Raw genomic sequence first — 15,518 nt, 5'->3', positions numbered from 1 at the left:
TTCGTTGCGTTGAAACGATCTGCCAGAAGCTGTGTCTAGCGTTTTCTCGATGTATGCTGACGACACAAAAATTTATAATACAGTGAAGAATACGTCGCAAAAAGTACAGTTGCAAGGTGATCTTGACAGGCTGGTTGGCTGGGCTGATAAGTGGCAGCTGCGTTTTAACGCTGTAAAGTTATACACCTTGGCATGAATAATGAACAGCAAGATTACAGTATGAGAAGACACGGTTGCAACGACAGAGTGATGATGTCGAAGTCGACAATGGAAACAGATTTAGGAGTTAATATCGACAATGAGTTGAAATTTTCCAAGCATTTTGAAGGTCAAGTTAATAAAGCCAATAAACGACTTGGACTGATCAGACGCTCCTTCGAGTTCTTAGATGCAGAAGCGACGAAGCAGTTTTTTGTTACTATCGTGCTCCCGAACCTAGAGTTTGGAAACGTCGTGTGGTCACTGAAATCTGAAAAGGACAAAAATTTAATAGAGAGTGTTCAAAGACGTGCAACAAAGATAGTTCCGGGCTTGAAAGGCCAGTCCTACGAGGAAAGATTAAAGATTATTACGAAGCGTCCAAGCCTCAGTTATCGATGTCTTCGTGGGGACCTCATTGAAGCATACAAGTATACTCATGGCTTATACAAGGTCCCAGAATGATTACTAGAATTTGAAACAAGAACCAACACCAGGGGCCACGGCTATAAAAAACTGCGTTATAACACATCGATGCGACAAAATTTCTTCTCGCTTCGAGTCACCGACATGTGGAACAGCCTCCCTGATACTGATAGCATCGTTGACGCTCCGAGTATGAACGCCTTCAAAAACAGACTAGACGAAGCTATGCAGGAGCATATGTTCAGTCTTAATTATAAAGCCTAGCAAATTACGGACCAGGCAATAAGTCCAGCAGCTATCTCAATCAATCGTCAGTTATGGAAAGATCGGGTTGAAAAGGCCGGATCCCTTGTGAATCAAGTCACGAAAAATTCAAGAATCGGCAACAGGCCATGGGCCTATTTTTTTCAATGCCGACACTTCAATTCTATTCTAATTGCAAAACCGGCCGGGGAAATGTAGATTACCAATTCAAAGGCGTTTCCATCGCTAACTCAGAATGCTGGGCGATTGTATCGTGTTGATAAATTATTTCATATTTATTTATTGAAAAATTTAACGTTTCGAAGTTGGTTCCCAAATATCACACTCATGCTCAAACAAAATTCATTCGATAAACTACCGCCAGATCTCTGACTTATTTTCTTACCTCGTGTAGAAGAAAAGTAGTATGGCAATAGCCCTGTGTGGATGAGCCAATCCCAGCGCGTTTTTTCCCGGCAGCAAACGAATCGACAACTTCAGACTCCTGTTCAGGCTGTTGCAACTTCAACGTGTTCAGAAAGATCTTTATACATTGATTAATCAACATGTCGTACGCAGGAAAACCCAAAGTGCAGAAGGTTATGGTGCAACCTATCGTATCCTTTATTAGCAAAAATTTTCTGTTTATGAGATCGCTAGGGCTAGCATGCTAGGCATGACATTATCGCATGTCATGATATTCGATTGAGGTCAAGAAACGTTTTCTTTACAGCATGCATGATGCATGAATTAATTGCAGTTGTTAGGCTATTAACTGTATTTGTTAAGTAGGTATTGGCATTTGGCTGAGTTAACGCCCATGACGGCATGACCAGCAATCCTTCATTAATTGAAGCATTTCTTGCGACCTTCATTTTTTTAATGACAATGTGAACTTATGAAGTTCTGATGGTCCATTCCATTTACTCCTTGAGGGCATAGACTCAGTTGAGGGTCCTTCATTAAATTGTTAGTGCTGAAAAGTGAAAGCTTCTACTAACTGCTAAGTAATGTCAAAACTTGTAGTAAACATTCAATAAAATAGTATTATATTAAATTTAATTTCATGAAGATGTTTTGTTCTTTCTGGAATGCAACACCTTGAATTATTAAAGTTAAATGGTAAAAAACTTGGAACAAGTTATGAAATTGGATTTTTTCTGAAATTTTGTAACTTGTAAGTTAGTGCTCTTGTTTATAAATCTGGAATAATAAGCAGAATTTTATAAAAATTGCATGTAAAAACTCTTGTTTTAGGTAGGCTTAGCCTATGGCTAATTTTTAAAAATTGCTGGCTAAATTGCCCCATCTATCTCATTTACCTACTATGAATGAAAAAAAGGCCATAAATGCTAATTTGAATTTTCTTACTGATGAATGAAATTTTGTGGCTCCACAGTAGACTGCTGCATTTGGTATTTTTTTTTTTATCCGAGACAAGACAAGACAACAGGCTCTGTCCCGGTTCGCAATAAAAACCTGGACAACTTTCAGCCCTCCATAGGAATTCTGGGGCAATACAACATACAAGACATCCTGGTTAGTGGTTAGCACGTTGGCCACGATTGCTGATTTGGCCTGATTGCCGTACGGGCGATAGGTTCAAACTTGTATTGGCAATAGGTTCAAACTTGTATGTAACTCAGTTACCTGACAGATAGCAAGGAGAAAAGTTGTGTGCAGCTCTGCAAGGGTATGTTCTGTCATTGTGTCACGTAAAATTGGTGACTGTATTTGGTGCACATCGCTCAGGGTTAAAATTTGTCATTATTCCTGGCGATGTGTACCAAGTGAAGCCATGCCTGTTGTGGCTCCTATTCGCGCACGTCACCTAGCGTAATCACTTCTAATACTGTGGGCAATGTGTATCAAGCAATGAAATGCATCTATGGCTCATATTGCCAAAAAACGCCTAAAGTTATCACTTTTATTACTGTGAGTGATGCGCGCAAGTAATCTACATTAGTTTTGAGTCATAATTGCACACATTATGACTCAAAAATAATGTATGCATAATTGCATACATTATGACTACCTATCTCTTAGGTTTTTGTAAACAATGTCTATTGCACATGGAAATTACTATGGAAAGAGATTGGTGTCCAGATTTTCATAACCCTGAATAAAATTGAGGGTATTTACATTGTTAATTCAGTTATATTTGCCTTATATAGATCATTCATTGTATATATTGGCTTGAGCTTCTGTTACAAGCAGCCACTCAGAGAGAGTAAAATCAGGATGTATATCTCAAATTATTGAGTGACGCAGAGGACAACCCACTTTCATTGAACCAACTAGAACTAAAACCAGGATGCGCTGCCATGAATGCTACAACATACTGAGCAAATGAAGGAAGTGCCGTAGCACCAGGGCGCAGAGGGTGGTTGCAGCGTAGCCAATAGATGGGATTTTAAGCCCTAAGCGTCGCCGGGTAATTTTAAGATGCGTCGCCGGGTAATTTTTAATGAAAAGCCATTTACACTGAGTAATGAAAAACTATTTACAAGCCACGAACTTATTTACTAGGTTGCATGCACGTATTACCCCAAATGACTAATTTTACCCTAAAACAGTATGATTTTACAGCAAGTGTCAACTGAACATGTGATAATTTTGTCTGACTGCTCTAATGTGACCACAACTACGTAATCGTAAGCTTGCTGTTTACACTTTTTTGGCAGGAACTCATCACAACTGGTTTCTGGACAAGCTGGATGCTGATCCATCCAACATATCGGAAACCTTACTTTTTTTAAATAGTTGGCCGAAGACTGACAAATATATTAAATGCAAGAATTTCAATCTAAATGTGTCGGCAAGATACTCTGAAGGCATAAATTTTGCTACTGAAGCGTCGCCAAAGATCTTGCAATATTCATCCACTCTCTCTGCATAGTGGCGGCGTAGCAAAGGTGAAACTCAAAGGGTAAAAAAATACATTGGTGACTGAAGGAAAGTCATACATGTGCGATAATTGTTTTTCAATCACTTATGAAATATAATGATGTTGGCAACACCCAATTTTGTAGTTTCAGATCAACAAGAAAATATTTTATTTTATTTTCATACAAAGATCAATGGATACAAATTTTGTAATTTTTGTATTACTTGCATTTGAAATTAAAGCTATTTCTCTAAGCAGTAGTCGACTTCAAAGCATTCCCTAACATGCCTATTTAATTGTATCATTGAAACTTTAAATTTGAAAGAGTAATAAGATTTTATAAAAATATGTATTTTTCATATGAATGCACCACATGTGTACACATCACGATTCTGAGAAGTACAGCATGTACTTATATGGCACACATTGCAGCCAACGTGTTAAAATAGGTAGCTTGAAATTTCCCGGAATTTATAGCCATTTTAACGAGAAAAATCAATTATTGATGTGGTGTAAACTTTGGCTTACCATCATACATTTATATAATAACTTGAGACGTATCCTTTTACTATTCTGATTGGAGCTTGGCAATTGAAATGATTTTTGCTACAAATACATGTTGTGGTTTAATATGGTACTTAATCTTGACAGGCAAATATTAATGGAAAAGCACATTTTTTTTCTAAAAACTGTGTTCTATGATGGTTTGGAGGAGGCCATGCTAGCTGTTGCTGGTGACATCAGCTGACTGGACCAGGGTTGGCGATTTTTTTGATTTTTTTTTAATTAAAAAAATAAAAAATCAATGATTTTTTTATTTTTTTATGATTTTTTTTATTTATTTGATTTTTTTTTATTTTTTCAACATTTTTGTCTTTTTGAAGTGTTATTTTTTATGTTGCAATTAGCCTACTAACAATAACAGTATATGGATCATAATGGATGGCTAAAAAGGGCACTTATTGCCTTCAATACTGGCCAACAGGCCAAGGTGGTGTAAACCACATAGGGATTTCTGGGTAAACAATTATTGGTACTATATCTATTCATTAGCTTCGTAAGTTTGTATGGAGCAAGGTAATAAGCTAAATATTGACCATTCAACTGGCTTCAATATACAAAAACACTTCAGGAATGCAGATCTTCTAAACATTGAAAGAGTCACATAACAGATAGGTAGCTGATAGCACAGTGCACAGCACTATCAATAGATCCACTAGTTTCATGTCCTAAAAATCTACCAGACTCTACCCTCTATACACATCAACTAGTAGTGACTGTAGCTGATGGCACAGTGCACTGCACTATCATTAGATCTACTAGTTTTATAACCTATAAATCTACCAGACTACCCTCTATACACTCTGACTTATAGTGACTGAGTGACTAACTGCACTGTTCCCATTTTATTCAGACCAATAAACCAATACTAAACGTAAACTAAACGATAACCAAACAAACCTCATACGACTTGAAACGAGACTTGAGTTATGAGAAAATCTAATACTGTTTGTAATAAACATGTGCACAATTCAAATATTTTATATCCATTCACTGCATTTAATTATTTTATATATAGTCTTATAATTGTAATTGTTTTGTTTCTAGTTTTAAATTCACATATTTAAAGATTGAAATTAAATATTTTTATAAGAATACTTTTATTAGGGTGTAAAATCTTTCTAATTGCCTAAAAGGTCAATACAATCTCAACCTCTCAATATACAGGGTGGGGGAGAACCGATTGAGCAGTTTTGAGGTAAAATAAGAGTAATGGAGGTACATAAAGAAGAAAGTTTATTTTCCTAAAAGTTAGCATAACATACCATTTAGAATACTTAATGTTTTGAAAACAATATCTGGAAGATGAGGGCTATTAGCTGCAACACACTGTTGGAGTCATTTTCGGAGGAGGGAGTAACCGTGATAGTGAATTCCAATCGCTATGCTGCAATGTTGTAAAATTTCTTGCAGCCCATGATGGAAAACATTGTTGAAAATGAAGCATTGCGAGACGTGTGGTTCCAGTAGGATGGGGCTACAGCTCACACAGCCTGAATGTCACCCAATGTTTTGAAACACATGTTTCCCAGAGGTCTGGTGTCTCTGAGGGGTGATTTACACTGGCCTGTGAGGTCACCTGATTTGAGCATTTGCAATTTCTTTCTTTGGGGACATCTAAAAGAGAAGTTCAGAAATTGCCCTCACACCCTACCACAGCTAAGGAAACAGATTATTGCAGTAGAGGTTATGGCCATACCTCGCCATGTGTGAACTTGCTGTAGAAAACTTCCGAGAACAACTCCAACAGTGTGATGCAGCTGACAAACACCATTTTCCTGATATTGTTTGCAAAACATAAGCATTTTATATGATATGTTATGCTAATCTTAAGGAAAATAAACTTTCTTCTTTATGTACCTCCATTACTCTTTTATTTCGCCCCAAAACTGTTCAATCAGTTCTGCCCCACCCTGTATAAGCTAGCTAACACATTTAAATTGTATATTGTAATCAATATATAGCAAATGGTCAAATAGTTAAAGACTACTTGTAGCCTTATAAGAATTAGCTAAGCTGCTAGCTACGTACAATGTATTGCACACTTGATGCCTCTGTACCAAAAACATTCAATTTATTGGAACCTAATACACACTAAAGGCAACAAGTTTATATACCAATTTGTCATTTATAGTACCGTAAAATGGGGTAACTTAGACCACTTTTTTTCTTATAAATGATGCCATTTTCTTACTAGCTAAATTAAACTTGAATTGAAACATGCAAAATACAAGTCTATACTCTAGCTTCACTCACCATAAATTGCTGGCTCCTGCCTCTCATAGTCTTTATGTAATTTCAAAAAAAGTGATGGTCTTTGTTACCCCAGCTCTTGGGGTAACTTAGACCGGGTGGTAAAATCAATTATTTTTTTTTGGTAAAATAACTCCAAATAACTCCAGGTCTTGGTGCATTGTAGTAGAACTCTTCTAGTTACATAGGCAAATGACAAACTTGAGGAAAGTGTCATAGTTTGCAAATGGGGGGCTCTGCCCCATAATGAGGGAAATGTGACTACCTAATGGCAGCCCTGATGGGGTAATATTGACTGGCTTGGATATTAAGTTAAAATTACCATATATAAGACTCTGTGTAGTCTGAAACATAAAGAAAAAACACAAATAGGCTGTCAAACATAAAATATGTTATATATGGTAATTTTATATTAACTTCCAAGCCGGTCTATGTTACCCCATCAGGGCTGACATTAGGTGGTCTAAGTTACCCCATTTGGGGGTGGTCCCCCATTTGCAAACTATGACACTTTCCTAAAATTTGTCATTTGCATATGTAACTAGAAGAGTTCTACTACAATGCATCAAAACCTGGAGTTATTTAACCAAAAAATAAAAAAAATTGGAGGGGGTACTCTGACAGGCTTTGAATAATAGCTTTTTTTTTGTGGGTCACATTTTTAATTTTTTAACCTATTAGATATGCAAACTTTTTAAATCTTTCTATCGTGTTATGTAGCCTCAGTATTAGGCCTTTAACACGTTGGCCGCGATGTGCGCCATATATGTACACGCTGTACTTCTCAGAATCGCGATGTGTACACATGTGGTACATTCATATGAATAATACATATTTTTATAAAATCTTATTACTCTTTCAAATTTAAAATTTCAATGATACAATTAAATAGGCATGTTTGGGAATGCTTTGAAGTCAACTACTGCTTAGAGAAATAGTTTTATTTTCAAATGCAAGTAATACAAAAATTACGAAATTTGTGTCCATTGATGAAAGCAATATATAAATCTATCTTTGTATGAAAAGAAAATAAAATATTTTCTTATTGATCTGAAACTACAAAATTGGGTGTTGCCAACATCATTATATTTCATACCTGATTGAAAAACAGTTATCGCACATGTATGACTTTCCTTCACAGTCACCAATGTATTTTTTTATCCTTTGAGTTTCACCTTTGCTACGGCACTTCCCTCATTTGCTGAGAGCATGTTGTAGCATTCATGGCAGCGCATCCTGGCTTTAGTTCTAGTTGGTTCAATGAAAGTGGGCTGTCCTCTGTCCCACTCGATAATTTGAGATATACATCCTGATTTTACTCTCTCTGAAATGCTGCTTGTAACAGAAGCTCAAGACAATATATACGATGAATGATCTCTATATGGTAAATATAACTGAACTAACAATGTAAGTACCCTCAATTTTATTCAGGATTATGAAAACCTGGACACCAATCTCTTTCCATAGTAATTTCCATGCGTAATATACATCGTTCACAATAAGCTAAGAGATACCAATAGCCATAATGTGTGCAATTATGACTCAAAACTAATGTAGATTTCTTGCGCGCATCACTCACAGTGATAAAAGTGATAACTTTAGGTGTTTTTTTGGCAATATGAGCCATAGATGCATGTCTTTGCTTGGTACACATCGCCCATAGTATTAGAAGTGATTACGATAGGCGGCGTGAGCCAATATGAGCCACAACAGGCATGGCTTCATTTGGTACACATCGCCAGGAATAATGACGAATTTCACCCCTGAGCGATGTGCACCAAATGCGGCCACGAATTTTACGTGACACAATGACAGAACATAGCCCTACAGAGCAGCACACAACTTTTCTCCTTGCTATCTGCCGGGTAACTGAAGATATACAAGTTTGAACCTATCGCCCGTACGGCATTCAGGCCAAATCAGCAATCGCGGCCAACGTGTTAATTCCCCAAGACAAAATTTTTCTATGTCAAATAGTTTTTGAGTTGTGGGAATTTTTGTAAAAAAAACGAAAAGTGGTCTAAGTTACCCCGCCGGTCTAAGTTACCCCATTTTACGGTACATTTATACTAAACCATGAATAACAATACCTCAATATAAATTAAAGACTGCCTCTCAATATATTTAAATATATGAAAAAATAAAAAAAATCATGATTTTTTATAAAAAAATCAAGTGATTTAATCACATGATTTAATCATTTTGATTTAATCATTGCCAACCCTGGACTGGACAGACTTTGATTTGCCTCCAGCTCAATCACAGAAGCAGATTAATCGATCTTGCCTTAATCAATCTCCTTTGACAAAAAGTTTGGAAAGAAATATCAACATTTTAAAATACTACAAAATTTAATTTGGAAAAATATAATAGTTTGATCTTCAGAAAAGAACTCGAAATATTCATATGTATCCTTCCTAAATAATGTTAAACAAGCATTTAATAATAATTCAGGAAACTGCACAATAGTGAAAATTCTTGGGAGTTTCCTGGGAAACTAGCATTTCCTGGGAGGCAAAGCCTCCAGGAAACTAACTTTAGTATTATTGGGAATATCGTACTCCACTCCTTTCTACTAATTGGCCGACTAATCTAGACACTGCGTCCCTACTCCCTATGTGCTCCATGGAGCCTGAACTCGTTCCGAATGCATAATAAACTTGACTTGTACTCATACGGTTCCCATAAAGTGCCATCAAAGCCTTAGTTAAGGGTACAGAATCGACAGGTTTGGCTTTTCCGGTTTTTAGTCTCGTCTTAAAGCTGACATTCTGAGCTATCCAATGGTACCATTACTATCTCTGTGCGTTGATATATGCATTCACTAGAGATTCTGCAAGGGAGGGAGGTGGGCGGGGTCTTTAAGTAATAAGACTGGAGAAAATTCGCTGTTGCTGCCCAGCCTATAAATAGTCTCTACTTGGAGTGAAGCTTAGTCACCCTCCTGTCATTGAATGGGGAGGTGTACATGTAGTCACTACCACCATCCTTGACTGGCACTAGCTTCAGTAATGTTTAATTTCGTATCCTTGCTACATTGGCTATTCGGATGCGCGTGGCACTTTGTTGGGCTGTACTGAACATTCACACTTTTTGTAACGGCAAAGTTAATAACTCCTAGAGTTTTGAAGCTAGTACAGCAATGAGACATATACCATTCAATTTGCAGTTAAAATATCTAGAGATTCTCAAGCCATTTTTTCGATTTTGTTTTAGTTTTGAAAATATTTAGAAAAAAGGTGGAAAAATTAAAAAATTTTCTTGAAAATTCAAAATTTTTTCAGAAAAATCATCATAACAAGAGAACCAAGAAAAAAATTGAAAAAGTGGCCTGAGAATCGCTAGATATGGTCTTACGCATTGAATGATATGTGTCTCGATGTTGTAGCATGTGATTTGCAACAGTCATCTTTTTTTAGAGTACCCCCTTTTTGGCCATTTTCTATGAATTTCATGTTTTCTTTAATTTTTTTTAAAACTTCACAGGAACAAAATAGTTGTCATTTTCGATTTTACATATGTGTACCAAGTTTGGAGATGATCCTTCCCTAAATATAGGAAATAGATTTTGACCTACATGGTCCCCTTAAGACTTGAGGGTAACATTTTTACTCAATACTCAGCCATACATCAACAGGTTTGCGGTATTTGTCGGACCACTAATTAACTGCCATGTCAGTTAGACAAATTTTGCTAAATCTGCAATTAACTCAATTTAACTGGTAACTGTCTGTGGCCCTATTAGCAATAAAGGGCTAACTTGTCATTCTTCAACCCATGTTTTCAAAATGATTGGCATCATAATCAAAAAACTTGTTTTGTCTTAAATAATTAAGATGAATCTTGTCTCGTCTAGTTATGTCTTGTTTCAAATCTGTCTGTCTCATCCCGGTTCATGATACCGGGACACAAGTTTCAAAGTCCGGGACAGAAGTCTTGTCTTGGCTCATATGTTTATTCCGGGACAAATTTTACCCTCTGTCCCGTTATTTTTTCCTGGAATTTTCTCATCTCATTTTGTCTGTCCCAGTTCATTTTGAGAATATTATTTCAAGATGCAGGAGTCTACTCCAAAGTGACCAATTTTTCAAATATTTGGAATTTTGTGGCTTAATTGTGCAGTTATATCAACAATTAGTCTGAACTCTGAAGTAGATAGATGATTCATCCAGAATCAATCGTAGAGATCTAAACTTGGCAGGAAAGCTCCAGCCTCCAGTTATAGCTTAAACTGTAGATACATATCATGCCAGCATGAAAGCATGTGTAATTGATGGCATGAATGGGCCTTTTTCTCTCATTCATGGGTGGCTTCTGCTCAATTTTCCTGAATAGGATAATTCTTAAATTATTAAATCTTCAATCCTGTGTTATGGCTTTTTCATGCTGTTTTATTAGTTGTAGCTTCTTCTTTATTCCTGGAATTTCTGATTATTAATAGCTAAATAAGATAAATTTTTTATCAAACCTAATGAGATGAAAAGTAATAATAATTTTTTTTGAAAAGAGCACTGAGTATTTTTTGTGCAAGAAATACTTGCTAAATAAATTATAATTTGAATATAAACATCACTTGAAAACTGAGCGCCCCAAGTCTTGCAGCGATCAGTTTTGGAGCAATGTTTATAGGCAAATTAAAATTTATTTAGCAAGTATTTATAGGACTTGAAAGGGCAAGTATTAGGAGTCCTAAGGACTTGAAAACACACTTCTTTGAGGCCTTTTACTTGCAAATTTTTTGATAAACCCGCCACAGCTGCTAACAGCTGACAAAGCTTGTTGTCACGCTGCTCTGCCCCTTTTGTCCATTTAGTATGCAGTTTTCTTTTGTTTGAGAAAGTGCTAGTGTGTTGTGTGGTGGTCTGTAAAGAAGCATTGACCAGTTCAAAATGTCATAAGACCATGTTCTTTTATATTATCTATAGAATTGCACTATGTTCACTTGCCTGGCAAGGTTAGTGTTGCCATTATGTGAATAGCAAATAACATGTCACTAAAGAGAGCCTCAAATTCTCTGAGAACTTGTGGGTCAACTATTTATCACAATGCTGCAAGATGTTGAATTAACTCAAGAATAAAGTAAACTCAAGGAAATGCCTATTTTTTCCTGTCTACTATAGTCAGGGTTCATACTGGTCTTGGAAAACATGAAAAGTCGTGGAATTTGATTTTTTATTTTCCATGCTGAAATGTCATTGGATTTCATTTCAGGTTATGGAAAGGCATGGAATTTGCAAATAACAGAAGAAAATAAGGAAGTGTTTTTCTGTGCTGCATGTGTTTACTATTGGTGCAGTCTCTTGTTTCCTGCATTCTGATTGTTTCTCCAATCATGTGACCATTGTTCATGTGACTAGAGAACCAATCACATGAGCTTGGTCACCAAGCTCAGTTGCATTCGGCAACTTTTCGATCTGCAGTGGCAGCGTTCCATCTTCAGCGTGCAATTTCTACATCACCATGCCTGGAAAGTAAATTTCATGACTTGTGGTTAAAAACAGAAGCTTATTGTGACTGGCTTGCTTGCCATCCAAAGCATGAAGGTATGGCGATATGTACATTGTGCTCGAAAGACTTTGATGTGTCAATTATGGGGGAAGCAGCTTTGAAGAGCTATGCATTTACAAGTTTGCTATTTATTAACTGAAGATGATAGAATATGCATGGCTAGTCTTTCAGTCATGCTAAATTTGTCGTATATGAGTCATGGAAAATTATATTGATGATCATGGAGAGTCATGGAAAAGTCATGGAATTTTTTTCTAAGTACGGGTATGAACCCTGTATAGTGATATAAATTTAAACTACCCAATCAAATTGGGTAGTTAATATTTTTTCTCCATAGATCAATGTCGGGAGTGCTGCTAGTTTGCATCTGTACTGTAATATGAGGTGACTTGGATTATTTTTAGCACTGGTATTTCTTATTATTCAAATAGTCACACAGTAAATATGTGAAATATCTCTTTATTGCATTTGTAGGTTATCTCATGGTACTTCAAGAGCCATGAACACAATTTTTGTAAGGCAAGAACTTTTCTAAGTTGTGGGGTTTTCTTATCTTGTAGTCAAAACAAAGTCACCCTGTTCTACAGTATTCATTTTGATTTCACTATGAAGCATGTATTTTGTGAGTAAATTGAGGAATAGCACTTGTCAAAGCACTGAGGTCCTTGATATTTGGTGTGGAACACTCGCAATTCTAATAGAATTTAATACAATTAATGGGCAATTTTTCAGCAGTTAGCATAAAGATATTGTTTGAACCTAGAAGGACTGTTTCATTCCCAACCCAATCAAAACCTATGATGGTGTCATTTGCAGCCTGTAATTGGTGTATTTTTGACATGTATGTAAGCATTAAGGTTTGCTACATATCTTCATCCTTTACTTTCTGGTCAATCTGTATTCTGTAAGTCTTGCATGAAACATTAAACATTGAAGCAGCAGCTGAAGTGGGAAAATTTTCATCTCTTGCATACTACAAGAGCTCTATTCATATATTTTCTTCAAGAAATGCATTATGTCTCTTTGAAACATTTGATTAAGAAAAATTAACTTCCTAGACAAGCCCATCTTAAAGTAGAAATAGCATGAAATTGTCAATTGAAAATGTTTTTGCACCTTTTAAGGGTAGGTACATATACTGTAAAATCAGATTGTGTTAATAACTTTGCTCATAATTTGGATCCTGCAATATTTTTCACTTGTCAAAAGTAATTTAAAATAAAAATTTTAATACTGAATTTTTAGAAACAATCTATAAAATGGTCCTAATTTTACTCATTATTTGTTAAATCTGCTTGTTAAAAGCAGGTTTTCATCCAAGCATGGAATATATACACTTTCCAAGTCACAAGTAGAGCTTTCCAGCCATTTTTTTGGAGATGCCTGATTCCTGCTAGATGACTTGTCATATCTAATTCACGTAAGTGCACAGTCAAGATTCCAAAGTTCTCCGAAGGAGCCCTGAGATTTTTCTTTTTCTAAAGTTTGAAGCACACCTCAGTCTGCATTCAGATTTCTGACCTATTGACTTTTTCCATTCAATTTTTTTCATTTCCCTTGAATACAAAGGCATATTAAAATAGAAATATGTGGATCAATTTATTTTTTTTTTTGGCAATTCTGTAATTTTTGAATCCATGTGATTGTTACCATCTGTGCCAACTTTCCTTAACATGACCTCTTCAGAACCTGATATTCAGGTACCTGCAATCACGAGCTCGTGTTCAAGTCTGGCTCTACGAGAATCAAAATCTGCGCATTGAAGGCCACATCATCGGCTTTGACGAGTACATGAACGTCATGCTGGACCAGGCTGAAGAAGTGCATATGAAGAAAGGCACCAGAAAAACAGTTGGTAAGTTCAATATTAAATGTTGCTTCTACAAGTTAAAACAATGACCTTTTCTAGTATTAAGAGGCATCATTACACATCACATTTATCAAGATAGGGGCATATTTTATAAAATGGAATTCTCATTGGGAGACACCATTGGCAAAAGAATATGTAGAGAAAATTTCAATGTGATTCATGTGTGCCACAATATCACCTTTAAAGTTGCTGTGAAACTGCGCTCGCAATGCTTGGGTGTATGTCAGGACTTACAGATGCTTTCATCCTCATCTGATGCATATATAAACGCGGTCAATAAATCACCAAATGCTACTGATTAACATCTATTTTGTTTGTTCCAGGTCGGATATTGCTGAAGGGTGATAACATCACACTGATCCAGAATAGCAATCCTGAAATCGATGTGTCAGGTGGACTGTGATAGATCCGATGCGTTTAAATCTGTTCAGTTTAAATAGTTTTAATATTTTCATGTATCAGTTAACTTCAAACTTCATGATGACAAATATTCAATTATGTTTTGTAAGTTGTCGTTCACAGTCAAGAAACCATGGTTGAGGTCGGACAGTAATTTTATGCCTGAAGCCATCATGAACCAAATATCGAAAGGAATTTATTATTTGTTCCCTTAGGTTCGCTCATTAAATTTCATAAACTAAAAATATTTTTATTGTCCAAACCAATTGATCGTAATTGAAGTATTACGAGTGCGACTAAACCAAATTCAGTTCAAACGTGTATCTTGGTTTCACATTAACTATAGCTATGACGTTGAATTATTTCAAAAGCTGAAGCCTGTAAAACTGAATTTAATTAATTGATCTTTGATAGGAACAATTAATTAGTCGATTGAACTGTGTGAAGAAATAAGTACGATCATAGTCACTCATTGACTCCGCTCGTTCGAGAAAAGACGAAATACGAGAAATCGAGGAACAGACCAATCATTTTTCAAGTAAAATAAAAATTTTATTTAGCTTACAGAGTTGGCGCATTGCGTGCTGGCCAACGTATTCCAAATAAAAAAAAAAGGTGTTGCGCACATTCGCAGCAGGCAGGATCTTGGGTGTTATTATTGGACTAACGAAAGTCACATTTATACTTGTAAAGGATCTTTCGCAACTGATAACAAGCATATACGCTGTTTAATGCGCTTGATACCGTATTGGCTCAGTGCTATACCGCCAGCCATCCTTGTCATTTTACACATGAATACTAAAATCTTGTCATTTAAAAACCGACTCACAAGAGTCATGGGCACGCAATGTTGGCCGAGCAAATGCTAATTAAAGCCGAAACTATCGTTCAGAGAGGACACGAGAAGGTTAGCAGGAGAAACGGGCAATAGAAAATATGCTGTGCGGAGAGAAAATATCCACGCTCTAGGCAGGGAGCGCTGCGAGAAAGCTGGACTCAAAATATCGAAGGAACCAAATTAATTCAGAAACCCTAACGCAGCTGAGTCAGAGTGGAGTGGTAGTGGTGGAGGAGCGCGGCCCCCTCGAGTGCATTTTTAGGTGTTGGGGGTAACTAAGAGAATATTGTTGGCGGTATACGTGTTTTGCGAGATTATAGTGGTGAACCACCTGC

The 15,518-nt window shown here is 36.3% G+C and overlaps 1 protein-coding gene across 1 annotated transcript; it reads left to right on the top strand.

Moving 5' to 3' along the window:
• The first annotated feature begins 1,323 nt into the window (after positions 1–1,323).
• LOC108676590 (probable small nuclear ribonucleoprotein E) lies at positions 1,324–14,448 on the top strand. The gene is made up of 3 exons (XM_018164689.2): positions 1,324–1,484; positions 13,763–13,931; positions 14,270–14,448. Exons 1-3 carry the CDS (start codon positions 1,434–1,436, stop codon positions 14,347–14,349), a joined length of 300 nt encoding a protein of 99 aa, XP_018020178.1. The 5' UTR covers positions 1,324–1,433; the 3' UTR covers positions 14,350–14,448.
• Positions 14,449–15,518: the final 1,070 nt, after the last annotated feature.

The sequence above is a fragment of the Hyalella azteca genome, unplaced genomic scaffold, assembly GCF_000764305.2.
Source record: "Hyalella azteca isolate HAZT.00-mixed unplaced genomic scaffold, Hazt_2.0.2 contig9938, whole genome shotgun sequence".
NCBI lineage: Eukaryota > Metazoa > Arthropoda > Malacostraca > Amphipoda > Hyalellidae > Hyalella > Hyalella azteca.
Note: the sequence above shows the minus strand (reverse complement) of the source record. Positions and strands in the feature narration are given on the sequence as shown.